At 42.6% G+C, this 27,488-nt stretch overlaps 1 protein-coding gene across 7 annotated transcripts in view; it reads left to right on the top strand.

Annotated features, from left to right (window-relative positions):
• Positions 1-27,488, top strand: part of ELMO1 (engulfment and cell motility 1) — a 533,507-nt gene that overhangs the window by 473,726 nt on the left and 32,293 nt on the right. For all 7 annotated transcript variants that reach the window (XM_049642952.1, XM_049642948.1, XM_049642946.1 and 4 more), the window contains 2 exons: positions 11,674-11,837; positions 22,482-22,594. In XM_049642952.1, coding sequence (XP_049498909.1) covers positions 11,674-11,837; positions 22,482-22,594 — 277 coding nt within the window. The remainder of the gene's footprint in view (positions 1-11,673; positions 11,838-22,481; positions 22,595-27,488) is intronic.

Raw genomic sequence — 27,488 nt, 5'->3', positions numbered from 1 at the left:
TTTGAACGGGCTTCCTGCAGATGCTGAAGAAAGTGAGAAATGTGTTGCTTCTATATTCATTGTTCTTCAACAGACCCAGCACTAATTGATTTTAAGATGAATTCCTGGTTGAAAGATTTATTTTTTTACTGGCCATAAAGATGCCTTAAGCCTTAAGTAAAATGCCTTCTCATGAGGAACAGGACAGCTGTTAGTGCCTTGTGTTTTAGTCTTTGGAATGTGAAATCGCCCAGTTAGCACCTGCACGGAACCATGGAGTCAGGCATTGTATAACGAGCTATTTGGGAGACTAACACCAAGGCCCTCAGAGTTCTCAATTTGGATTATGATCAGATTCTCAGGATACTTGAAGTTGTCTGAACATCTCTCTGTCTCCTGCCATCCAATTCCTATTTTATTAGTGGCTAAAAATCAGAGGAAGCTCACAAAGCAAGGAAACAGTGCTGGGCAGCTAGCTTCCCTTTCTAACTGCTCCAGGGCCATCTTCTTTGCTCTCAGGGCATGTTTGAAAAGTCACCTTTCATACTGTATCTAATACTAGTTGTCCCTCAGGTTCCCCAGGCCCGTGTCGACACTACCGGCTGCAGGTTGCCTACTCAGGTTGGCACGCAGGCTGCTGCCCTGTGTCTGGGAACATTGATGCTAACTGCTACCCAAGGAATTGTCGGCCCATTGGGAACAAAGTGGTCGCCCTTGCTAAAGGGGTCCCTCAGCAGCACTTGATCCTGGTAGGCAGATGCCCACAGCACCACAGTGGCTCTGGCTGCCTCAGTGATAAGCAGCCCAGGCACAGTGGTCTGGTTCCTGAGTAAAGGTGGCCTCTCAAAGTATGCTCAGAGCCAGCATGGTCCCCTGACCCTGTCTCTGACTGTCCTAGATGAGAGCACTCATCCTGTTCACACTGTGGCTAATATCTGAAGACCAAGCCTTGGGGGAACTATAGGCAGTAGCAAGCCGAGGTCTTGGTTCCTCATCTGTAAGTTGCATTGGGCACGTGAAGGAGGGAAGAGGCCTGTCCCTTCTCTCTTTCCCCTGGAAGGACAGCAGTCATCACTCCTTCCTGTCTTCTTGTGCCTCCTCATTTAGACCAGTAGATCTCAAGCCCAGCCACACACTAGCATCCCCTGTGGGGCTTTCAAAAATATGCCCAGTGTCTGGAACCTATTCCAGACCAAATGAATCAGAATCTCTGGGGGTGAGGCCAGGCAAAAGTCTGCTTTAAATTCTGTTTTAGACTTAGAGTTGGGAATTGCTGATTTTTAAAGCTATTTATTTCTTTTAATCACTTGATGGGTCCATTTGTAATAAATAGGTAGACATTTTCTCAGTTACTACTATGTGAGTGGATTGTGCAGACCCTGGATATGCATTAGTTAATGAAGGACACTGTTCATGATGTTACATAGTATGATCCCATGATGGGAGAATGGGGGAACCAGCACCGACATGAGGGAAGGGCAGCAGGTCAGAGAAGGATTTTGTAGACTTGAAGAATGAGCAGGTATTAGGAGGATTTTAGTCACAGGTGAAAGGAAGAACACAAATGAGGGCACAGGGGTGAAGTTCGAGGCACTGAAAGGATCTCAGTGTGACTAGATCATGGGGTGTGAGGGGTGAAGCCAAGGAGGAGGCATCTGCTAGAGCGGGAGTTGGAAGGCAACCACGTGTGCCCTCATGGCCACACTAGAGAGGCTGGTCATCCACAAGCAATGCTGAACCACTGTAGGTTCTAAGCAGGTAAATGATATGATCAGACTTGCATTTTGGAAACAATCTAGCCTCTGTGGGCAGGGTCTGAAGGGGACAGAGGTAAAATCAGAGGCTTTTGGGTAAATCAGGACAGGTAATGATGGGCCAGAGGCCCAAGGAGGAGTTAGTGAAAATGACATGGAGTAGACCAAAGGAACAGGTATTCAAGAAGCAAGTCGACAGCACAACACCCTTAAAAGTGTAATCCTCAGAGCCAAATTCTCAACTTCCAAGCCCAGGTAGTTCCATTATTTTGATCATTGCTGCACAGTTTTCCATCACTCACTAAAGACATAATGCAAGTCAGAGTTGCATTTCGGTCACAAGTACAGATGGATGGCCCCCAAAGAGCAGGCCTTGGCTGTCAGGCAGTTTATACTCCAGGCTCTATCTTGAGAGGAGTCAAACCAGGAAAAGGTTTTGGTCTGCAGTGAACTGTCCTTTTTCTCAGCTCTTGGGTACATATCTTGGCCTTTGATATAATGTACAACAAGCCTAACCTATGTGGGGTTCAGAAATTCTATCTTAGGGAAGAAGAGTTACAGTGACCTCACTCCTCACATCACACATCGCACTGGCCTTCGGCTCTGAATGAAGTCATCATCAGCCCCTCAGACAGATATCCTAGGAGTTGAGAGCTCAGAGGACTGTTAGAGACCCACTGGAGAAACAGAGTCAGCAAGGGAGAAGCTAAGCTAAATGACTTGCTGATTCTCATTATGACCGCCTGCCAAGATTCAGCCATGTCCATTGTGAAATGCGAAGGAGCTTTTTTGCATTTATTATTGCATTTGATTCATGAATAAAATGTTTCAAATTCATCTTGCATAATTGAGGACACATGATGAAATCGAGAGGGGCTGGAGGTTGCACACCAGCTAAGCTGATCCTCTGTGATTTCAGAACAGTTTCTGGCCATTTACATTAAGCCTGACCCCACAGGACCCTTCATTAGGGGACTGCATTGGTCAAACTTCAGCAGGACGTGTGGCAGGATGGAGCAAGGACAGGAAAAAGTATCTTCGAGGCCCTGAAACCATTCAGGGGGACAGTTGAGAACACTGTTTTCAAGAAAACAAAAACTTAAATATTGGAATCAGTTCTGTTCAGTGCAACTTAAATATAATCTTGAACTGCCCTCCATGCATTCTAAACACCCTGTGTCATCATGAAGGGGTCTTCATACCGCAAGGACTATTTTATTTTTTGGATGAGCTGTCTTGAGGACTAAGATTCACAGGAAACCTCCTAATGATGGGGATAGTGTTTAGGGATCAATGCTCAGCATCTCCTAATCCTGACTAAAGTTGGTCACCTCCACCTTCTAGATAAGGAAACAGGTTCAGAGAAGCTGAGTGATTTATTCACCTAGCTCAGCATATCATGGAACAAGACTTTGAAATGAGCATGGCCTATCTGTAAAGCCAGGTGTTTTTCCTCTATACCAGGCGTTGCCAAATTGCTGCCTACAGACCAAATCTAGCTCACCACCTGTTTTTTAAATCAGGTTTTATTGGAACAGAGCCACACTCATTTACTTCTTGTCTGCAGCCAGTTTCACACTGCCAAGGCAGAGCTAAGTAGTTGCAGCAGACACAATATGGCCCTTACCAGAAATTTGCCAACCTCTGCTCTGTGCCCATACTGCCCCAGAATAAATACAGAAAACCTAAATGCTTCTCCTTGGGCCCAGAAAGCATTTTTAATTTTTCTCTCCCCTTCATTTAATACATTTGACACCATTCAGCAAAAAGTCTCATTTGCGTGGACTAGCCTAGGCAGTCCACTCCCCAGCCGTGGCAAAACTACAAAGTAAAACCATTTTTAGTTTCCAGAAGGTGTCCTAATTTTAAAGACCTCTAGGGGGCTGGAGTGGGGGGGGGGCAGCGGGGGGGGGGATTGAAAGCCTGCATCTAGGTCAATATTTGTCCCTGCCTAGAATGTCATCAGTTTTTACCCTAACTTCTAGCACTTTTTCTGGGCAAGGCCTCTTCTCCCCACATCCTAAACTTGGAGATTAGCCCTTCAAAGTGATCTCTGGTCTCTGGGAAGTTATTCTGCCTGTATATGAGCAGTGAGACCCCTCTCCAGGCAGAATCCTTGCAATTTTTTGGTCCTTATGAGTCTTCAGTCATTTTGTTTTGTGTAAGGAACATTCTTAGGAAGAAAAATGGTCCAGTCCTAAAACCTGGCAATGACAGTTCTCCCACATGACTCATTTTTAAGCTGGACTGTGTTGACATCTGTCTTCTCTGAGACAGCCTTTTCTCTTCATTATGAAGATAAATCCATTTAATGGGTCACTACTGATTGGGTAGATTGTACATTTTTGTAAGTGCTGACTCCCTCCTTTAGTGATAATGCCCAATAGTGGCTTTTCTAGAAACTCTCTACTCTTCACAGACCAGCCTTTTCCAACTCAACCTGGGAAAGGAAGCCCAAAACAATCTCTCAAAACCTAAGACAGCATTTCAAAGCCACGGACTTTACTTTTTAGACTTTGTAAAAGTGCACTTTGAAAACCATGTTAACAGTCTTATAACTGTGTTAAGGATGTATTTGTTTAATTCTACAGATAAAATGTGGGAGCCTAAGAATCTTTGGCATTAAACATATCAACCATTATTACAGTCTGCAAGATACCATGTTAAGTACTAGGGACCACAATACAAATAAGGAACAGTACCTGCCCTCTAGGGATTTACAATCTAGTTGGAGAAAGGTACACCAGTAACTGACTTATCTCCTTTAATGGGATATGGCACGAATTGCCATTGATGCCACACTGAAGGCTGAGAAGTGGGGCTAAATGTTTGCTGAGACCAAGCTTCTCACATTTAGTGAGTGCTGGAATCATTTGGAGGAGCTATTGAGAAACCCTGATTGCAGGGTGCTACTCCTTGAGTTTCTGATTCAGTAGATCTGGGGTGAGTCTGAGAAGTTGCATTTCCAGCAAGTTCCCAAATGATACAGATGTGGTCTCGGAACACTCTTTCAAGGATATTTTATTGTAGGAGAAACCTCTGATATAAGTCATTTCATTCTCAGAAGGCAAGGGAGCATGACATCATATTTGTTGTGTGTCTAATATGTTCTATTTGGTGTATTGAAATAATATCTTATTTCGATTTCACAATAACCCTATGAACTCTGAACTATTATTTCCACTTTATAGTGAGAAGACTAAGGCTTGGGAAGGGAAACCCATGTATGGTCCAAGGTACCATAAATGGTATGAGGCTTTATCTAAAGAACAACACCTTGACAAATTCTAAATGATTAGTATTTATGGTTTACAGATGAGAAAACTGAGTCTGGGAGAGATAGACAGTCTTGGAAAAAGTCACAGCCTGGCTTCACAGTTGTGTATTATGAGAAGTAAGGGAGATTATTCCTTTTCAGAAATACCAAATAAAAGCTGTGCTATCTAATTAACAATAGGTTTACAATCTATTGGAAATATGTATGAACCAACCCCCCCAACAATGGAGTCTCAAATCTTTAGACACTTCACTTCCTGTTTCTTCTTCCCCTCTCCATTTCGTGGGCTTATTTTTGTGGGCTTTGCAATGAGCATGAGGGAAGGACTGAAAGTCTCTGTCCCTGAAAGTCACCTCAGGGAATATACACTTGTTTCCATCAGACTATTTTTGGTCTTACATGGGCATAGACAATATCCAGGTAAGGTTATAACCTCTAGTACTCAGCCAATGAGGAACCAAGGGAGGGACTTGCATGCTAGGAGATAAATTGTCTGCTGTAATTGTCCTGAGTGTGCATGTCTGTCAGTCCCCCATTTTTGCAAGAATGTTGATTAAAGCCTCGCTTCACTGTGCTCTGATTCTCCGTGTCCCTCCTTTGATTGGGTCTGTGGGCTTATTTCTAACATGTATGTTGGGCCCTAAAGGCTGAGAAGCCATCCTGCAACCAGTAGCATCCATTTGCTGAAAGCTGTAATATGGACTCCAAAAGCATATTTTGTCTAATGTCTGACCCATGCACTCCCTCCCTCCAGCCTTTGCTCTTGCTGGTACCTCTTCCTGGACTTCCTGCCCCTCTTCTTCCCTCAGTAACTCCCATCCATCCTTTAAGTCCCAGCCACAGTTGTGTCTTGGCCTTGCAGACTTGCTGACATCCTTCCTCACCCCAGTGGCAACAGGGATAATGGCTCTTTAGTAATGTTTCCCCAGACCCCTCTCCAAGCAGAATCTCTCCCAATTTTTGTATGCGTCCCAACATACTTTATAGTATTGAATTTCATCACACAGCCCCCAAATCCCCTGGTGACTTATCATTAATTATAGAAAAAAAAATCCAAATTTTTCATCTTAACCAACAAAACCACCCACTGTCTGGCCCAGCCTGACTTTCAGGCTTACCTCACAGCCCTAACTCACTTTTCCAACTAAATGAAGCCACCATACACTCCTCCCCACCCAGGAATGTCTTCTTCTCTCTCCAAGCGTTGGCTCATGCTGTTTCTTCCACCATTAATGGTAGCTCCTTCTCTGCTTCTCATCATGTCCACATCTGGTCTCTCCTCAAGCCCCAGCCAAAGTCCTGGTACTGTGCTGTCAGCCCATCAGCACTTGAGAGGGACCAAGTATTTGAGGAATGAATGTCTTGCCCTCACTTCACTGTGACATTACTTCCTCCCTTGGAGGAGGCAAGTATGTACATGTCTTATCCACTTTCCCAGACTGGGTGCTCATTCGACACAAGTCTTCAGATGTCTCACGGTGCCTTGCACATTGTTGGTGCTTGAAAAACAGTTGTTGAATGAACGGATGAATAATGCTGGATGAAGATTGTGGGTATAAAGGTGTGGTCAAATTGGTGATTAGACTAGGAGCACAGGGAGGCTCAGGAGATCTGGGAATAAAACACAGGAGCACATTTCAATGTACAACAGGAGCACAGTTAGATTACCAGCATGTTTGATTCTAGTTAGAGTTCCCCAGCCCTTAACACCATTAACCCAACCTTCCAAGGAGCCCAAAGGTTTTCTCCATTTGATGTACCTGTGTCTTATGGAACTGCCACTGCTTTTGTAACATGTGACATTATCACAGAGAACATGTGCCAGAAAAATTCCAGAAACACACCACAGGCACAGTTTGACCTTGATGAAATAATCGGTCAATAGCAGTAAGTGAATGCAGATTCTAAAAGCATGTTTTGTTTGCTGTCTGTGGCAAAGCATATTCTGTAATTAAGAAGTTTTAAGTTCATTGATTTGCTAATGCCTCTGCTACACCATCTGTGGGTTTTCCAAACAATGATAAAAAGTTTGATATTTTCCGAAGAAGACAGAGTCAAACGTGTGGTTGTGAATGTCTTGATTTAAATTGCACACATAGAGCATTCATGGAGACTTGACATTATTAATTGTAGCCTTTGTGGAAAGTATTTTGCAAAGGAATAGAGAGATATTTGATTTATTTAACTATTTTGTCTCTTTAAAAAAATCAATGACATTTTTCACTGGGGTCATTTTCCTTGGCACACAGAGTGACCATAGAACTTCTCAGGGCTGGTGCCAAGCAAAACTGTGAAGTAAATCAGAGAAAGCCAGTCTTTGTCTTCCCTAACCTCTGTTCTATGCTATATACATACCAACCACTTGCACCCCTTTTCCTGGAGCCAGGTGCCCCTTGGCTTATCCTTATCTTTTTTCTTATCCTATCAACCTACTCTTAGGAAATGGTCTGTGTTTTCTTTTAAACTGAATCATAAGTGATTGTTGGGAATTTAAAAGATTGTACCACTTATGGATTCTTACATCTAGCAAAAGATCAAAGTCTTAAGCTAGAGGAATTGAAACTCTTAACAGTAGATTTTAAGCATAAGATTGAAGTAGGAGCTGAAGAATTTCCCAGACCACCGTAAGGGATTATCATCATTTCCATGCAAAGGTACAACCATGTGCATATAAATGAGGATGATTTTTAAAACGTATTTCTTATTAAAGCACCTTTGTTGTTTCTATCCAGCTTCCTTCTCCTACTTTTCCCCAGTCTGGACAACCTCCAACCCATAAGCTGGTATTCCTCTTTGACTTCATTATATGTATTCATTGAGATCTTAAGTTGTAAGTGACAAGAATTCCATTCAAATGGGGAAAAAAAAGGTTCACGTAACAAAACCAGCAAATGTCAGGATTGAATTAACATTATGGTTGAATATAATTTAACCATTAGCACATTCTCTCTCTCACACACACACACACATACACACACACACCTTTCTTCTGTCTAATTTGAACGAAATCAGTCTTAATATCTCCCATTCTTCCTGCATGTTAAGGGACAGTGTTGTAGTTGTCAATTTTAGGGGAAAAGAGCATGCTTCAGTTCTGCTTCACATCAAGTCAGAAGTCTGGCAAGGATGCTGATTGGTCAATTAAGGTCACATGCCCACTTAGTAATGTAATCATTGTGTCTAATCATATGTGGTCTGGTGACTGTCATCTCTGTGACAGCCTCTTAAGAAATGCAAGAAGTAGGAAAATCCCCTGGCCCTCTTTCCTTATCTATAAAATTAGGGAAGTGGAGATGTCTCTAAAACTTCCCCAGCTTTAACCTGATTCTATTTAAAAACTGCTTCTTCATTTTTGGTATTCTAATCGCTCTTAGTCTCTCTTACATGTCCTCTACCTCCCACATGAGGGTCAAATAACATTGGGAGATGATAATTATCTCCTTGGTTTGACTCTGAGTTTCTCTAAATGGGGAAGGGGACAGACAGCTCCTGTGATGCCCCTCTCGTGAAACAGCAAACTGTTATAGTTCAACCTTGACCAAATTTAACCACCATTTATGCCACATAATATAAATTGGTCACAATTTTCAAAATTTGTCAAGCATCCCAAATTTAGCATTTTTCTTGAGTAAAAAAAGCAGCAGATCAGGTGGAAGGTCAACTGGAAATTTTCTTTTATGCCATTATGCTGGGGGCATGAAACGATGCTTATGTAACTGGCTCCAATTCAGATGCAGCCCAGGCTCAAAGGGGTTTATTAGGTGTCATGTTCAGGTTATTCATCTCTTCCCACAGCATTGAACACCCACTCCTCCCTGTCTGCCACCAGAGACCACCAGTCTGTCTTCTCTATCACATCCACATTTCTATTGTAACAATTATTGCCTGTGTCCAATGTCTAGCTATTATTACACTGTTAGTTTACAGAAGGCAAGGGCCATACCTTATTCATCTTTGAATTCCTAGTGCCTCACCCAGTATAGACACATGATAAGTATTCAGGGATGTTTGTTGTATTGACTTTGTAAGTAATGCTTCTCAAGCAACTTTGTAATAATTGCTTCAAATCAATATCGTCTGCTTTATGGTAAGCTGGTAACCAGTGGAGTTAGACTGCATGACCCAGCCATGGTCCTAGAAACTCCCATGAATCAGAGTCCAAAAGGATGAGAATAAACTGAGGGTTGATGGGGAGTGGGAGGAGCGGGGGGGTGATGGGCACTGAGGAGGGCACCTGTCGGGATGAGCACTGGGTGTTGTACGGAAACCAATTTGACAATAAATTTCATATTTAAAAAAAAAAGGACAGTTGCCTTCATGTCTTTAAACCACTGCTGTCACCAGCAACCACCCCTCCCCTTCATAGGGCAGCTGTGGCACACAGGGCCTCTGTGGTGCCTACTGGATAAAGCAGATTCATGAGTACATGACAGAGATCTGTCATCCTCCAAGTTTTCTTCTGTAGTTTCCTGAAATTTCCTGCCACTTTGTGATAAGACACTACCTCCCAGAAAGTCCTCCTGAAAATGCAAATATGTTACCTAATGGAGGTTCTTCTCATTGTGAACTTGGGTTCCTAAATGTCAGAAGCATATAAGGAAAAGTGAGGGTTGATATAACTTGAAAAATAGATAGATTTGTTTTTATTCCTGTCACCTATGACTCATCTTCTCTTCAGTTCAGCCATTTTCAATTGACTAAAGGAAAATATGCCTGACCTGGGATCCCTGGAACATGGGGGCACTGAAAGCAGTGGGTCAGCAGATGAGTAAAGAGTAAGGACAGCTGGCATACCTGAGGTAGGGGACTTATGTCCTTGGGGTCACCTGACTTCTGGTGGGAAGCCCCCAGGTTTTCCTGAAGGCCATTTTAGTTCCACTATCAAGGAAGATATGCTACCTCCCAGTGTCTTCTAGACCCCTGCAGGTCAGTGAACAGGTCCTTATGTGGACAGGACAGCTATAAGAGAGACATATATTTGGAGAAAGAAACCTGAGCAGATTGCTTAGCAACCCACACCATCAAAGAGCTCAGCAAGTACAAGGAGCTGTTAAGTGTTTAGAGGACGTTTTAGCTGCGTAGTATTTTCTAAGGCGGTGAGATTCTCCCATCACCTAGCACTCAGGCACATTTGGAAGTTCAGGTTTGCCACAATCTTTTCCATGCTGTAAAATTGTTACCTCTATTACAATAACACTTGATGAAAATGTCATCTTGGTGTAGGCCTAGTCAGTGAGCAATTACCAAGTACCTATCATGCATCACTTATTCAACAAAGAACTGATTAGAAGCCATAAAGAATATGCTGGGATCACATTCATAGTGATGAAGGCACACACATGGCACCCCAGGGCTGTTCACCATCAAGTGCCTGCTGTATGCACCATACTGGACTGCTTGGTGCCATTGAACTCAACTAGATATGTGTAGCCTTGGATAAGTCCTCCATCATTCAGTCTCAGTTTCTTCATCTTTAAAGGAGTGGTAATAACACCTATTCTGCTGGATTGGAAGGAAGATTAAATGAGATGATGAATAAAAAATCTGCCTGGCACAAAATCTAGCATATAATTGAGTTGCATTTGTGATTTTTTTCGTATTTTTAAGTTACCTATTGACCCCAAGGATGGTGGCATGATTGGCAGTGTAGTAGAGTGTTCACACCGTAGGGTTCAAATCCCAACTCATCCACCACCAACCAGTCAGAGGATTTTGAACTAGTTACTGAACATTTCAAAGCCTCAGTTTCTTTATATCTAAGTAGAATGATGATCACATCTAACTCACAAATTTGAGTGGATTAAGAGAGAGAACATATATAATGCACCAGCATAGTATCTGGCACATAGTAACTACCTTGTCAATGGTAACAATTGTTTTCATTTGCAGTAGAGGATAAAAAAAGAAGCAGGGAGATTACTGCAAGTGTCTTGGATGCCTCTGTGTTCTCTAGTCTTTCCCTGCTTTATAAATTCTGATGAAGATGAATCCACATTAATGGAGGCAATGTTTAATTGCCTCCTTGTGGGCTGGATAGCACATTACCATATTCTTTTTTTCTTGAGGCTTCCAGTGGGATATGTCTGTTCTATTTAATAGACTTCTTTTTTTTTTTTTTGTGCCTGGCTCAAGAAGGCACGTGTGCATTTTCAAATCCCTCATTTGTATGAACACTCAGGCCTTAACTACATGGGGAAAACATTCTGGGAAGGGCGAGTGTGAGTATCGTTTCGCGTTCATTTGAACCGGTGCCAACCAAACTTCCACAGTTGATTGTGTCTCAGTGATATTCTTCCAGAAAAAATAATGGTAATGCAGAGTCCTCGCTGCCTCTTGGACTTCTTTTGCTTTTCAAGTTTGCATTGTCCGTGGTGTTGGCTTCAGCACAGACATGTAATATATCGAGCAAATGGACCACTCCTCCCAGCCAGGCCTCTCATCCCCAACCCCAAGTTAGTCCATCCATCTCCTTCCTTGTGGTTCTACAGGTACAAGACAAAGTTGAAGATGTACATCATGGTAGTCTACTCTTTGGAAAAGCACTCTCAAGGTTTGGGCAGAGAGTGCAAGTCAAGGGAGGTAGGGAGCCATTATCTCCGGAAGATTTTTTCCAATGGGCAAGGACGGCCCCCAGGAAAATTATGGTCTTCCTTTCATCTACAGGTAATGCAGGTGGTGAAGGAGCAGGTTATGAGAGCTCTCACAACCAAGCCTAGCTCCCTGGATCAGTTCAAGTGCAAACTGCAGAACCTGAGCTACACCGAGATCCTGAAAATCCGCCAGTCTGAGAGGATGAACCAGGAAGATTTCCAGTCTCGCCCGATTTTGTAAGTAACCGCTGTCCTCTGTCTCCTTGAAGGCTCTGACCCAACACTTCTGGTCTGAAGGCCTGTCGTGGGCTGTCTCATGAGATCCTTACAGAAGGCCAACAAAAGACACTCCAGGCAATGTCAGTTGGGTTCCTCAAGTCTCAGCAGCTCCCTGAGGAAGGAAGGCTGGGCAGGGCTGGCTGAGGGGAAGGCAGGCACAGTGCTGGCAGCAGGACCCAAACCAGGAAGTGGCCTGGTGACTGACGAGTCCTCTGAGAATTCATAGTCGAAAAGTGGGGGGGACCTTTCCTAACACCCGGGACAAAATTTTTTTGCCTGTGTAGCTATTCTCGGTAGGTCCCTTTGATTGACAAGAGCAAGGGCCACTGATAATTCGGGCAATATGAACACTGAAGTCCTGGGTGGAAGAGACAGATTGAGAGGAAGAGAGAGATCCACTTCTCCCTGCCCCCTCAGCTTTGCCTCGTGGCAGAGCATCGTGCATCACCTGCTTGCCCATCAGCCTGCAGGCCTGAGAAGGAGAGGAAGCAGGCCCTCTTTTTATAGGACTTTGCAGCACCAGTTGCCATTTCACATACCTCTATCTTGGGGATGCTCTGCACCTTCAACACAGAGACTGTTTTGTTTTGGGGATTTTTTTTTTTTTGATTCATCTTTTCTTAGAACTGGCCTATTGATCTTCCCTTGTCTTTTTCTAAGAGCCAGGTCAGTTTTGTTACCCTTATAATTTATACAGAAGCAAACAGGAGAAAAGGCAGGGAGTGGTAAGGAAAGTGATATTTATTCTCATTCTTCCTGCAGAAGACTGGACACAGCTTCTTCTGAACTTTTGGTGAAGCAAACCTACAGTATAGGTGTCATTATGACATTAACCCTCTCGGTCTCTGTCTCTTATCCTTTTTCTTTCTACCCCTCTTTCTGTCTTTTACTCTTAAATATTTGGCCTTTTTAATACTTGGCAGTTTGCAAAGCAGCCCCTCCCACTATTTCATTTCCTCACATCCATATGAAGTAGGTAGATCTTACTCCCATTCAAGGAGCAGGTATAGACCAGAGAGGTGAGGAGCCAGGACTTGAACTCCAGCCCACTGATCCCTCAACCAATGCTCTGTCCACCCCATCAGAGCTCCTTTGCAAAGTGCAAGACTAAGATGAGGTTTAAGAAAGTTCACAGGTCAGGGTGCCTGGATGGCTCAGTTGGTTGAGTGTCTGACTTCAGCTCAGGTCATAATCTTGTGGTCTATGAGTTCACGCCCCCTGTGCTGACAGCTCAAAGCCTGCAACCTGCTTCAGATTCTGTGTCCCCCTCTCTATCTGCCCCTCCCCCACTCACACTCTGTCTCTGCCTCTCAAAAATGAATAAACATTTAAAAATTTTTTAAGAAAAAGAAAGTTCACAGGTCTGAAAAGACAATAGCCAAGCTGTCTACTATGTGTTTATTTTCAGGCCCTAAGAACCACGGTTAGAGGCTGTGGAGCAGAACTGCAGATGTTAGTGAGGGTGACATTAGGTGCAAGGGAGAGAAGCGCTTCCTGAGGGTCTTTGGCTTGCATCGTGAGACTTGAATCACACCTGCATTGAGCACCAGCCAGCTGTGCAGCAGGCATTGCCAGGGCTTTGCCACTGGTCCTCAGCCAGAGGGTCCAGCTAGTCCTACCAGAAAGAAAGCCCCTCACATAAATGATTGACCCCTCAGAGACGCAGTTTCTTATTTGCAGAGGGGGACAATTCTGCCTCACCCCATCCCAGGGCCTACAGTCCTGAAATGTTGGATTTCATAAGGTTTGTTTCAGCGGATGTGTAAACACGAGGAAACTTATTTTTTGACACCAATTCTTAAAGCCTAAAGGGAGACTTTAAGAGACCACTCGGTTGAGGCCGAGGGATTCCAATTAATGTTTGACCATGACTTTATTCTAAGTAGAAATGTTAACCGCATGTGAAGTGTGAATCCTTTGCACCTGTTTTTGGCTTCATATCTTTATCTCCTGAGGCTCTGCCCGTGACATTCTGAAGTATTCTCTTGATTACAAGAAGCTCTTATCTTTACATTTATTACATAAGGGGGAGCCATACAAATATAAAGGAAATCTTGGGTATGTATGTAGCTTTGGCAGCATCATTTGGCCACAGGACTGAAAAGCACCACAGCTCACTAGAGCTCTTGGTATAGTTGCAATAAGTCATGAAGACTTGTCAGAAACTATAGCAATTTAAGTGGGGTGGAGCCCATGAACCAGCCTGATCATTATCCTGGCCTCTGAGATGGGCAGTTGGCAGCCAGCCTCCTCCAGCTTCTCGTCCAGTGATGTTTTGTCTGTTGAGTGACCAACTAGACAAGAACTCAGTGTGGGATTGGAGGAAGCCTAAAAGCTGCCAAAATGGCTCGGAGAACAAACTCAAGTCAACAGAAAGTCAACACATGTATGATTGTTTGTATTCATTCATTAATTCACATAACAAATATGTATCAAATGACTCCTACCTTCTCAGCTCTGCCCAAGGTGATGGGGACAGGCAGAGAACCAGAGGCACTTGACCTCCCACTGTCCAAGATTGTGAAACTGGGGTTGCAGGGTTACCACAGACTGGGCTTGGTTGGAAGAAGCACGGGTAGGGGTTGTCATGAGAACATAGAGGAGACACATCTCACCCAAGCTCAGGGATTAGGATATTAGAAATTTAGAACTGAAAAGCACCTTCAAGGTCATCCAGTTTAAGCTTTTCATTTTGAGGACTGGGACAATGACTTACCTGGGGCTTGACTGAACCCCACTGGCCACACCCTCACCAGCCTCTTGACCCCCGTAGTGCACCCCCCCTCACCTGGTCGCCTCTGTGACTATCGCACACAACACGGTGGCAAACCTAAGTGCCACAAAGATGCTTTGAGGCACACATCCCATTATTATAAAACGTTGATGTTTCCCGAGAAGAAAAATGCACACCCTGTATGAGTAATTATTTGGGGGGGGGATATTCAGTGGGGTGAAGAAGCTCTGTTCTATTTCTTAGCTCTTAACTCATTGTTTCAGAGAGGAGATATTTGTTTTTCTCCACTTAGCATGACTTTACAGGGACAATAAGTCCATCCACACAATCCGAGTTAATGGCTATAAAAAGCTTGAATAGTCCAAAAATAGGTCATTTAACACTATATTGGGGAGAAGAGAGGCAGGGATAAACACCAATGAAGCATAGTAGCAAAAGGTAGCAGATCCACACCCAGGCAGCTAACAGATCTGGAATCAGACTCCAAGGCCACCACCTACCAATATGGCTCTGTAGACAAGTTACGTAACCCATCCTAAGCCTGCTGTTGTTAATGTCTAAAAAGGAAGATGATTAAAGCGTATACATTGTTGCATCGTTATGTGCATGACCTAGTTCTTTAAAAGCATTTAGCATATGCCTGGCACATAATATCCACTAAGAGAAATGTTCACTCTTACCCATTAGCTGATAACCAGAATTGAACATGTGGTCACACTGTTGAAATGTAAATGATAAAACTGACACTATGAATGTCTTCGTATGTGCCTCCCCTGCCTTATCTCGGAAGGTACAGGAGAAGTATAGGTAAGAAAGAAAAAGTAAAATCAAACAGAGCCGGAAATAAGGCCAATGCCTATGCTGCATATCTGCCGCCTCACTAAAGACTGGCCACAAGCTTTGCTCAATGCTTTCTCTTAACCAGTGCCGGTAGAATGGTCTGGTCAGTTACACAATTTTCAGTGTTCAGTGCACTTGACAAATACTTATCAAATGCCTGCCACATGCTGTTCTATGTGTTGGTGATTCAGCAGTAAAGAGGACTTAATTCTCACCCTATCGTGATTGTATTGTTGTGGAGAGAAACAGACAATAAACACAGTAAATAAGATGATAGCATGTTAAAAGAGGATAAAGACCATGGGAATGGAGAGCTGGAAGTTTTAAATAATGTGGTCAGAGTAGATCCCTCTAGTTGGGATGGTAACATTTCACTAAAGATGTTTAAGGGAGCAGGCTATGTGTGCATTTAGGAGAAGAATACAGCAGAGAGAACCAACAGTACAAAGGACCTGAGGTAGGAGTAGGTCCGGGTGCTCAATAAAGAAGGCCAGAGTGGCTAGAAAAGAGTAAGCAAGGGGGAGAACAATAGGAAGTAAGACCAGAGAAGAGGCTGGAAGTTGGTATGGAGGGCCTTGTTGGGGAGCCATTGGAGGGTTTTGAGCAGAAGATTGGCATGCTCTGACGTGGGTTTCTAAATGATCCCTCTTGCTACTATATTGGGAATGGACTCCAGGGAGGCAAGTTTGGAAACAGATCAGTAAGGAAGTTACTTAAATAATCCAAGAACAAAATGATATAGATTAGATAGATTTTGAAGATAAGAAAGGTATTTCCTGATTGATTGGATGTGGGGTGTAAGAGAAAGAGAGGTGTTGAGGATGAGCTCAGGGTTTTGTTTGGGCTGAACAACTAAAGGATAGAGAGAGTGGAAGATGTTAGCACAGGGGGTCAGGAGTTCAGCTTTGGACCTGTCACGTTTGAGGTGTCTGTGAGACATCCAAATAGGCAGTTGGACTGATGAATCTGGAGTTGAACGGAAAGGTCCAGGTTGGAAATACAAATTTGGGAAGTTGTCAGCATAAAGTTGCTATTTAAAGTCCTGAGTCTATAATATAAAGAGCAGAGGAAGTACAAAGACTGAATTTGGAGGCCCTCCAGTGTCAACACAGACAGATCAATTTCCATGAAACAGACACTGTCATTCAACCCACCCAAAGTCTTCACAGAGCCATGTTAGATCAGGGGTCAGCAAAGCATAGATGGCTCTTGGGCCAAATCACACTCACTCCCTGTTTCTGTAAATGCAGTTTCATTGGAACACAGCCACGTTCGTGTGTTTATATACTGACAACTGCTTTCACTCTGCTATGGCAGAGCTGAGTAGTTGCCAGACAGTGTATGGCCCATGGAGCCTGAAATATTTACTACCTGGCCTTTTACCGAAAAAGTGAGCCAACCTCTACTGTAGGTGAGCGCTGAGTAGCAGCTCAGTAGGGCAGACCACAGGTGCAGGGGGGCATCGCACCAGTCTAGTGGTGCGTCTGTCTTCTGTATATGGTGCTGGCCTCACTGGACTCATACCTGGGATCCTCTTCCAGAAACATGCTGGACTTGGAGTTGTCCTTCACACATTCATTTAACCTACCCCCTTTAATCATTCTTCCTTTATTTATTTACAAGGCCTTTAAATAGAATAAGAAGGATATCTATCAAAGCAAAGGCAGTGAATCCATGACCTTGGCCTCATTCACCCCAAGCTGAGAATTTCAAACCCCAAATCTAGCCCGTGGTGTTGTTGCCTGGATTATTCTGAGGTCAAATCTCATCCACAGACACACCATGTGGGTTTTACCTATGTTTTCCTAATTTGAATGAATTTTATAGCAACTGAGTCCCATTTGCACGGAAAGAAGAGGAAAATCACTTAGAAAACAGAAAAGTTGTCCCCTTTTTCTCATTGTCCATTCATGTTTTGGAGGCCTTTGGGGTTCATAATAAGGAAAGGCTAACTCTTGCAGCAGCAGATTCACTCATTCCAGTGGTCTGTCTCCTGGGGCTGGTTCCATAATGGAATGTGTCATGATGAGCACATCTGGGGCTCACACTAAGATGTCATAAATCATCAACTAAAATTACTCGGAAGTACTTTCACTTATTTCCTCCTTTTAGTCCTCTTCTCTGCATCTTTATCTCCTTTTTTTTAATAATTGAGTTTTAGCCTACCAAAACTATTCTTTAAAGATACATCTTAACCTAAAAATCAAAGAAATTCCCAAACCCTCTCTCCAGTGATTTCTTCATCTCGCAGTACAGTCTTGTCCTCTCTGCCCCATCGCCCTGACTTGGAAGTCAGGAGCAGTGATTTATTGCTGTGTATGACTGCCCTGGCAATTCCCCCACCTTCTTCTCCCATTCAGAGCAGGGTTCATCAAAGCTGCAATATACTAAGTCCATTTTACAAAAGCTGAGCATTGATAATAAATAGCTTTAGTGATCTGAAAGCCTGAGATGAGACCCTGGAGGCCTGCACAGGAATAGCTTTACAAATATACCAAGCTGTATTATTAGGGATGAATCTCCATATTATGCTTTATAAATGCTCAATTGGAACAGTATCAAATGGCAAGAGATTTGAAGCCATTTGAGTTTAAAATATGTATTAGCAGAGTGTACTGGCATACCCCATTAGATAATGGCCAGATCCTTTGATGTAACTTTTTAAATTTTTTTCTAAGTTTATTTATTTATTTTGAGAGAGACAGGGACAGCATGAGTGGGGAAGGGACAGAGAGAGAAGGAAAGAGAGAGAGAATCCCAAGCAGTCTCCACACTGCCAGTGCAGAGCCCTTTGTAGGGCTCAAACCCATGAATTGTGAGATCATGACCTGAGCCACGACCAAGAGTCAGACACTTAACTGACTGAACCACCCAGGCACCCTGATGTAACTTGTTAATTCTCTTTTTCTCACATATAAATAGGAGCAGTTTGTATGCAGAAGATTTAAGTTTGTACCCCTGTTCCACACTTAACCTCTGTGAACTGTTTCTCCACCTGTAAAATGGAAATACTGCCCATTTACTAATGACACTGATGAATATTCCCAAAACATGAGCTATTTTGAGAGAAAACAGGAAGGGGATGAGCTAAAATGGGACAGGACACTAGCTGCTCATAGCAGACACTTACCCAGAGTGAGTGCCTTCCCCACCCGTGAACCAAACACCGTGTAGAGACAGCTTGCCTACAGTCCAGAACAGGTCCAGAGTTAAAATTGAAGCTGACAGATATGTGAGCCTTGACTACAGTGAAATATGGCCACAAGGAGAGGTGGCCTGAGGAAAGGAGAGAATATTATCAAAGCAAATTCAGTAATACCTTGTGTTCCTGTCCGGTGCTTATAGAGCATTTGCACTCATACTGTGTCCCTTGTGAGTCACAGCAGTTTCCCAGAAAAGATTCTTATCCCCGTTTTACAGATGGGGAAGCTGAGACCTACATGAAAAATGAGTCATGGGCAGAGTTTAGGTTGAAACCCTAGTTTTCTGAGTTCTAGATCTATGTTCAAATCAATACTTCACCTCTACTGAGGGTTCTTCCTGCCCAGCATCAGCTAGAACAGCTCTAGCTTTACCAGACTCAAACACTAGGGTGCTACATAAAATTTCACATGATAAAAAAATTATGCTCTTTAAAGAAAGATCTAGAAGCCATTGTACTCTTTCTGATCTCTTTATGGCATAGTACATCTAAAACAACTTTATATTAGCCCTACACCAGATGCAAATAATCCTTAATTTATCCCATGATTGTCCCAATCTCTATAGGCTGGAGTCTGGGGTGATGTGTTTTTCCCATCTGTGAGACAGAACGGAATGCCTGTGGTTTGCCCAGGATATAGTGTTTACTGTGGAATTAGTAATTACGGGACTGACCAGTAATGCTATTTGGTCAGATCGTAGATGTAGTCTATGAGTTTACCTGCTGTAGAGGGGAAATGTGACCAAATATTTATTGTCTTGGCAGAGTCTAGTGAGTTTCTGCATGCATTTATATCTATGACTTGTGAAACGGAAGAAATTTCTCAGGAGACTTTGGTCTAGAAAAACGTCACTGAAGCGGCTGGTGCTTTTGTGGGTATTCTGTAAATGTCAGAGAATCTATAGTGTTGTTATAACAGATAACCCCATCCACTAACTCTTAATAAATAATTCTCTAAAGCACCAACTTGGGAGGTAGTGGGATGGTCGTGGAAAGATGCAACTTGCACTTCCCTGCCCCATCTGCCCATGATGCCCTTTCTTTTTCTTTTTGTTTCTTACTTTATTTTTATCTAAATTCAAGTTAGTTAACATATAGTATGGTATTGGTTTCAGGAGTCGAATTTAGTGATTCATCTCATATATATGATACCCAGTGCTTATCCCAGCAAACACCCTCCTAAATGCCCATCACCCATTTAGCCCATCCCCCACCAACTTCCCCTCTAACGACCCTTAGTTTGTTCTTTGTATTTAAGAGTCTCTTATGGTTTGCCTCCCTCTCTGTTTTTATTTTTTTTTCCTTCCTCTATGTTCATCTGTTTTGTTTCTTTAATTTCACATATGAGTTAAATCATTTGATATGTCTTTCTCTGACTGACTTATTTTGCTTAGCATAATATACTCTAGTGTCTTGCAAATGGCAAGATTTCATTTTTTATCGTTTAGTAGTATTCCATTGTGTGTGTGTGTGTGTGTGTGTGTGTGTGTGTGTGTGCGCGCGTGCACGCATGCCACATCTTCTTTATCCATTCATCAGTTGATGGACATTGGGGCTCTTTCCATACTTTGACTATTGTTGATGGCACTGCTATAAACATTAGTGTGCATGTGCCCATTTGAATCAGTTTTTTGCATTCTTTGGATAAATACTTAGTAGCGCAATTCCTGGATCATAGGGTGGTTCTATTTTTAATTTTTTGAGGAAGCTCCATACTATTTTCCAGAGTGGCTACGCCAGTTTGCATTCCCACCAAATGCAAAAGTGTTCCCCTTTCTCCACATTCTCACCAACGTATGTTGTTTCCTGAGTTGTTAATCTTAGTCATTCTGAGAGGTGTGAAGTGGTATCTCAGTTGGTTTTGATTTGTATTTCCCTGATTATGAGTGATGTCGAGCATCTTTTCATACATCTGTCAGCCATCTGTATATCTTCTTTGGAAAAGCATTTATTCATGTCTTCTGCCCATTTCTTCACTGGATTGTGTTTTGGGTGTCGAGTTTGGTAAGTTCTTTGTAGATTTTGGATACTAACCCTTTATCTGATATGTCCTTTGCAAATATCTTCTCTCTGTCAGTTTCCTTTTAGTTTTGTTGATTGTTTCCTTTGCTGTGTAGTAGCTTTTTATCTTGATGAGGTCCCAATAGTTCATTTTTGTTTTTATTTCCCTTGCCTCCAGAGACATGTCTAGTAAGAAGTTGCTGCAACCGAGGTCAAAGAGGTTGTTGCCTGTTTTCTCTGCTGGGATCTTGGTGGCTTCCTGTCTTACATTTAGGTCTTTCATCGATTTTGAGTTTATTTTTGTATATGATGTAATAAGGTGGTCCAGGTTCATTCTTCTACAAGTCACTATCCAGTTTTCCCAGCACCATTTGCTGAAGAGACTGTCTTTTTTTCCATTGGATACTCTTTCCTGTTTTGTCAAAGATTAGTGGCCATACATTTATGGGTCCATTTCTGGTTTCTCCATTCTGTTCCACTGATCTATGTGTCTGTTTTTGTGCTAGTACCATACTGTCTTGATGATTACAGCTTTGTAATACAGGTTGAAGTCTGGAATTGTAATGTCTCCAGCTTTGGTTTTCTTTTTCAACATTACTTTGGCTATCTGGGGTCTTTTGTGATTCCATACAAATTTTAGGATTGTTTGTTCTAGCTCTGTGAAAAAATCTGGTGTTATTTTGATAGGGATTGCACTGAATGTGTGGATTGCTTTGGGTAGTATAGACATTTTAATAACATGTGTCCTTCCAATCTGTGAGCATGAAATGTTTTTCCATTTCTTTTGTGTCTTCTTCAGTTTCTTTCATAAACTTTCTATAGTTTTCAGGAGATAGATCTTTTACCTCTTTGGTTAGATTTATTCCTAGGTATCTTACAGTTTTGGTGCAATTGTAAATAAGATCGATTCCTTGATTTCTCTTTCTACTGCTTCGTTATTGTTATATAGAAATGCAAAATGATTTCTGTATGTTGATTTTATATCCTGTGACTTTGCTGAATTCATGTATCAGTTCTAGCAGTTTTTTGGTCTAGTCTTTTAGTTTCCCACATAGAATATCATGTTGTCTGCAAAGAGTGAAAGTTTGACTTCTTCCTTGCCCATTTGTATGCCTTTATTTTTTCTTGTTGTCTGATTGCTGAGGCTAGGACTTCCAATACTGTGTTACACAACAGTGGTGAGAGTGGACATCCCTGTCGTGTTCCTGATCTTAAGGGGAAAACTCAGTTTTTCCCCATTGAGGATGATATTAGCTGTGGGTCTTTCATATGTGGCCTTTATGATGTTGAGATATGTTCCTTCTTTCCCTGCTTTCTTGAGGGTTTTTGTCAAGAAACGATGCTGTATTTTGTCAAAAGCTTTTTCTGCATCTATTGAGCAGATCATGTGGTTCTTTTCCTTTCTTTTATTAATGTAGTGTATCACATTGATTGATTTGCACATATTGAACCAGCCCTGCAGCCCAGAAATAAATCCCATTTGATCATGGTGAATAATTATTTTAATGTACTGTTGGATTCGATTTGCTAGTATCTTGTTGAGAATTTTTGCATCCATGTTCATCAGGGAAATTGGTCTGTAATTCTCCTTTTTAGTGAGGTCTTTGTCTGGTTTTGGAATCAAGCCTCATAGGATGACTTTGAAAGTTTTCCTTCCATTTCTACCTTTTGGAACAGCTTCAAAAGAATAGGTATTAACTCTTCTTTAAATGTTTGGTAAGCATTTAAAACCACGGAAAGTCCTTGGAAAGCCATGCCCATGATGCCCTTTCAACCAACCGCTGTTCTCAAGGCATGCTATGGAATATATGTTTGTCCTTCACAGGGAACTAAAGGAGAAGATTCAGCCAGAAATCTTGGAGCTGATCAAACAACAACGCCTGAACCGCCTTGTGGAAGGGACCTGCTTTAGGAAACTCAACTGCCGACGGAGGCAAGGTACTGTGTTTGGGACCACTCCACCCTCAGCTAGGGTGAACCGTGGCCCACTCCATGGGGTATCACAGGGCACGGGTGCTAGTTTACAAGTAGGCTGTGCAGCCTTGTACTCAGAACAGGAATAGCAGCCCAGGTAAGATTTGACTACTGATGCATACCCAGAGAGAATCAAAGAATTACCAGAACACCCATGGAACTGTTGTTCAAGAACAACTAACATGTACTGAGCACTTACCATGTGCCAGGCTCTTATTTTAATGCATTTCATTCTCATGGTAACCATAGGTAATCCTGTGATTATGCCCAGTTCACAGATAAGGAAACTAAGGCACTGAGGAGTAAGTAACTTACTCAAGTAAGTAACTTGCTCAAAGATCAACTTGCAGAAGAGCAAGGATTCATACTCCAGCAACCCTATGGCCCTTACTTTTAATGACTCACTCTGCTGTCAGGAGAGCTGGCACCTAGTGTTGGGTTTGATCTTGAAACTTTCAGCCTGGATGGCCCTTATTCCCAAATCCCAATACTGATTCTCTTCTAGATATAAATTACTTTATTTGGAGATGCAGGTAACAGTGAACCCAGATGGGATAGAATCAGTTTTGATAATCTTGCAAGAAGAACTTCTATTGACAATTCTTGCAAGAATTGTCTCAACGAATTTTAATCCAAAAATATCTTGTCAAAATGGGTGCCATTAGAGTAGTTCCAATAGGTGGGAAGCACTTCCAGCTGTTTTTAGGGAAGTGAAGTCCCACTATTTGGTTTCTTTTTCTTTTGACAGGCTGCTGACTGAAAAGTCAAAGTACTCCTATCATATTGTCCTACAAACAAACAGAAAGTAAAACTGAAAAATAAGATCTGGGGAGAGGTGAAGAGATTGAGGGACAGCCAGGAACAAGCATCAGAATTAACAGTTATACCAAGAACAGACACCAGTTACGACCCAGGAGAAACTCTGGCAGATCTTTTTGAAACTCAGTGGATGTTCTGCTCAGACACAGAGCTCACCCACTAATGACAAACATTATTTCATGTTTTTGCTGAGCCCATCCCCCTGGCCCTTTACTTAAATGGCCTTTGTGCTGAATGTTGAGTAAATTCAAACTATTTCGAATATTACCATTAAAAATCATATTAAAGAACTTCCAACGGCGGAACTTCCTTGAGGAATGAAAATTCGGGTTGTTCCCAGAGATTGAAAAGCTATGGCAGTGAGCTTCAAAGGGGGCTTCAGGGGAGAGGACAATGGGCAGAATAATAATAAGGGCTGAGATGCAGCTGGTGCTAAGAAAGGCTCACTTTGGGAGAGCAGTGGAAGAGGGCATTTCTTGCATTGACATCTTTCTCACCACATTCCTTGCATTGGACATCTTCCTATTCCAGGAAGGTAATGTGGCATGGTGGTGAGGACAGGAGACCTGGAGCCAGATGAAATGGGCGCAGTCCTGCCTCTTCTCCTGACCAGCTGCATGACTGTGGGCAGTTTCTCCATCTGAAATGGAGCTAACAAGGCCTGTATCCTGAAGTTAGCATAAGGAGGGAGGGTGATCATGAATGTAGCTCTTAAACAAAGGGTAGCTCCTACTCTTCAGGGAGATGGTGTAGGAAAAGAGCAATGAGCTGGTAGTGAATAGACTTAATTCTAGGCTTCCCAACTCTAAGTAACCAGCTGGGTGCCTTTAGGCAGACACATGACCTCTCAGGGCTACAGTTTCTTATCTAATAAGTGAGAGAATAGGACTAGATGATCTCTAATTAGCCCAGTTAGCCAGAGAGTCAATTCCATGCCTGATCTCTTCATCACCTTTGAAAAACTCAATAGTCAGGACATATGCTCCCATAAGATGATTTATAAAGCTTTTATGTACTCAGCTTGGGCAAAGGACATAGAAGTGGGAGGAGGAGGGGAGAAGTGGCACATAGACACAAACCGTCCAATGCCTCCACTGATGTTCAGCTAGGATCCTCCAGAACTTACTTCAAAGAAGTCAACATAACCTTCCAGTCTACTTTGCCATGAGTCTTCCCTTTTTAGGGTGAAATTATTCTAGTGGACTCTAGAATAATCCTGTTTCTAGATATAATAATGAAAGTTTTTTGCCTAAAGAGGTGTTAGTCTGTTATCTGAAAATTTGTCCAGTTTTCTAAAAACGACTTCCCTAATGAACGAAGAAATATTAGCACCTAGATTATAAATTCGTTAGTTAAGCTCCCTAGGGAGCCTGGCCATCTGTGTTTAATATAAAATCATCCTTCTGGATGCAGAAAGGAAGGCCTTTTGGTGTTTGGTAAATGGATTTAAGCACAAGATCCACTGTCAGCACAAGATCCTAGTCTGATGACTAGGTCTGTGTGCTTAAAAGTAGGGATTCAAAGCAGACTGTGCTGAAATTGGTTTCCTATCACCCCATCAAAATATTCCATTTAGATTTACACAGATTAATGAGGATATGATGTAAAATCATTTTAATCCTTTGAAAGAGGTGTACTTCCACAGGAGCTCTCAGAGGGGAGCAGCCATGTGGCGTCACAGCTTAAAGAGCAAACACGCGGTGAAGGAATGGCGGCCGCACTCCCTTGAAACTTGTCCAACAGTGATTTGGATATAGATGAGTTGATTCAAGTATTAACTTTATAGGGGAAAATATGAAAGAGTTTTTTGTCCCACAGAACTGGAAAGTGGAGAAGCAGACAGAGTCCTTTACCACACTGTTTGGCCAGAAGACCTGCGTTAATACCTACCCATAATTCTACCTGCCTCAGTCACAGCTCTGCTACTTGGTTAGACTGAGGTAGATATTCGCAAATCTGGGTTTCCTGGAATTCTGACCACATTAGAACCGCAGTAAATCATGTGAAACACATCAAGCTGCATTCTCGTGCCTGCTTCCCCACTCACTAGCTGGGTAGTCTTGGGAAACCCGCTAGATCGCTCTACGTTCCTATTTCCTCATCTGTCAAAGGATGATGGTTTCTACATCTAACAGTTATAAGGGTTAAATAAAATCCTGCATCTGTAGCACTCAGTGTAGTGTTTTACACATTGTCAAACATTCATTAGTGATAGTTATCATTAATTTTAGCTTGTAGATCCTCAGAATATAGGTTTTTAAACACAGATGGTAGATTGGCAATGGATATCACATGCCAACCTCACTCCATTCTCTTCCTACCACAGAGTATGGAAGGCTCTTGTTCAGACTGCTTCACAATGAGATAGATTGCCTTGCTTCTGCAGGAGACAGTTCGGATGAAACTCCAGAAGTTGTTTGTGTTAGGGCCATTATTTGCATCATGAGAATCTGCAGGATCAGAAACTGCTCCCTATTTTCCTTCGATTTCAGAGATAGAGATTAGGGGCTTTCAGAATCACTCATGTTGCGTCTACGGCCATACCACCCTGAACGCGCCCGATCTCGTCTGATCTCAGAATCATTCATGTTGCATCGTCTTGCCAAGAGCCCAGGGCTACACATTGTTATGTCATTTCAAGAAATGACAACATGAAACTTTTGCTTCTCATTGAAAACACTGTCCATTTTTTTGGCCAGCATCCCTTCTCTAAGCGCTAACATGACAAACTTAATTTGGAGCTCAGGAGTGACCAAAACATGCCCCCCCCCCCCCCCCGCCCAAGGAATTGTCAGACTTCCGCACTGCTGCCAAGGGTGATATACCTTATGTTGGTCTTTTAGCTCACCCAGAAAACCTAGTGGCAAGTGGTCTATTCATGCACAGAACCCCTGTAGGAGCAGGCTGTTTCTTCCACTGTCCTTGATTGAAATTTTCTTTTAAGGCTTAATTAAGCCTTATCATAACTTATTTTTCTAACAAAAAGGGGAAAATAAAAGCATATTTTCAAAGGAAGAAAATCCAATTGATTTTCAGGGACAGAGCACATTCCTGCAGATCAGAATAACAGATAATCATTGTTCTCGAAAGGTGGAGGGACCAGTAGTAGACAGGAGGGTTACCATTAACTGGAAGAACAGGAAGATACTAATATTTGTGAGCCAGATCTGTGAAACGTGCATAAGTGGATATCTTATATATGTTTTACTCATATAATTATTAACATTACCTAACAAAAGAAGAACAGGGATCCCTAAGGTTCTTATAATTCGGCCAAGGCCACTTAGATGATGTGTGAGGGCCAGGTGCATAGCCCAGGTCTGTTTCACTCCAAAGTGCAGATTAGGCCAAACCATCTTTAAGACGATTTGGGGCTCTGGAGTCATCTTCTGTTGTGAAAGGAGACAGCAGTCTCTAGGGAGGCAGAATTCTGAATCAAAACACCTGTCTCTTTCTGGAGATTGGTGAAATGAGGAAGATTTGAAAAGCAGGATGACCTTTGTCTGTATCTATATTCATTGTCCTCCTTTATTAGACCAATAGAGGAATCTTGTATCTCATCACCATTTCCCTTTAAAAGCATTGCTGAAGTCCCTCGTGTTTTGTGACTTGGAAAGCTTCAAGCCTGGGCAGGAGGAAGACCTGAACACATTGAAGACGTTGCACATTTTAGGTTAACCTGAGAAAGCTCCAAAATCCTAAGGGAAGTGCTCTAAAAATTTATTCTAGTAAAGGCCACCTGCTTCCCAAACACAGGTCTGTCAGGATTCCCTGTGCCAGCAGTCACCAGCCAACTGGGGGCTTTGCACCCAAGGCAAAGATGTCCCCCTGAGTCTATGGCAGAGCTGACCTGCGCCTCACTGAACTGCCCAGCATTTCACTTTCAACAGTGGTAGCTATTATTCAGCTTGCTCACCTCCCCTACGGTCCTACTGGCCAGCCCCAAACATGTCTCCAGCCTTGATGATGAAGACAGATGATCAGTCGTACTGTTGGATAAAGCTACCTATGGCTAATTTAATTGAAATTTAATAAAATT

Source organism: Panthera uncia, chromosome A2 (genome assembly GCF_023721935.1).
Source record: "Panthera uncia isolate 11264 chromosome A2, Puncia_PCG_1.0, whole genome shotgun sequence".
NCBI classification, from domain to species: domain Eukaryota; kingdom Metazoa; phylum Chordata; class Mammalia; order Carnivora; family Felidae; genus Panthera; species Panthera uncia.
The sequence above is the reverse complement of the archived record's forward strand: the minus strand, read 5'-3'. Positions and strand labels throughout refer to the sequence as shown.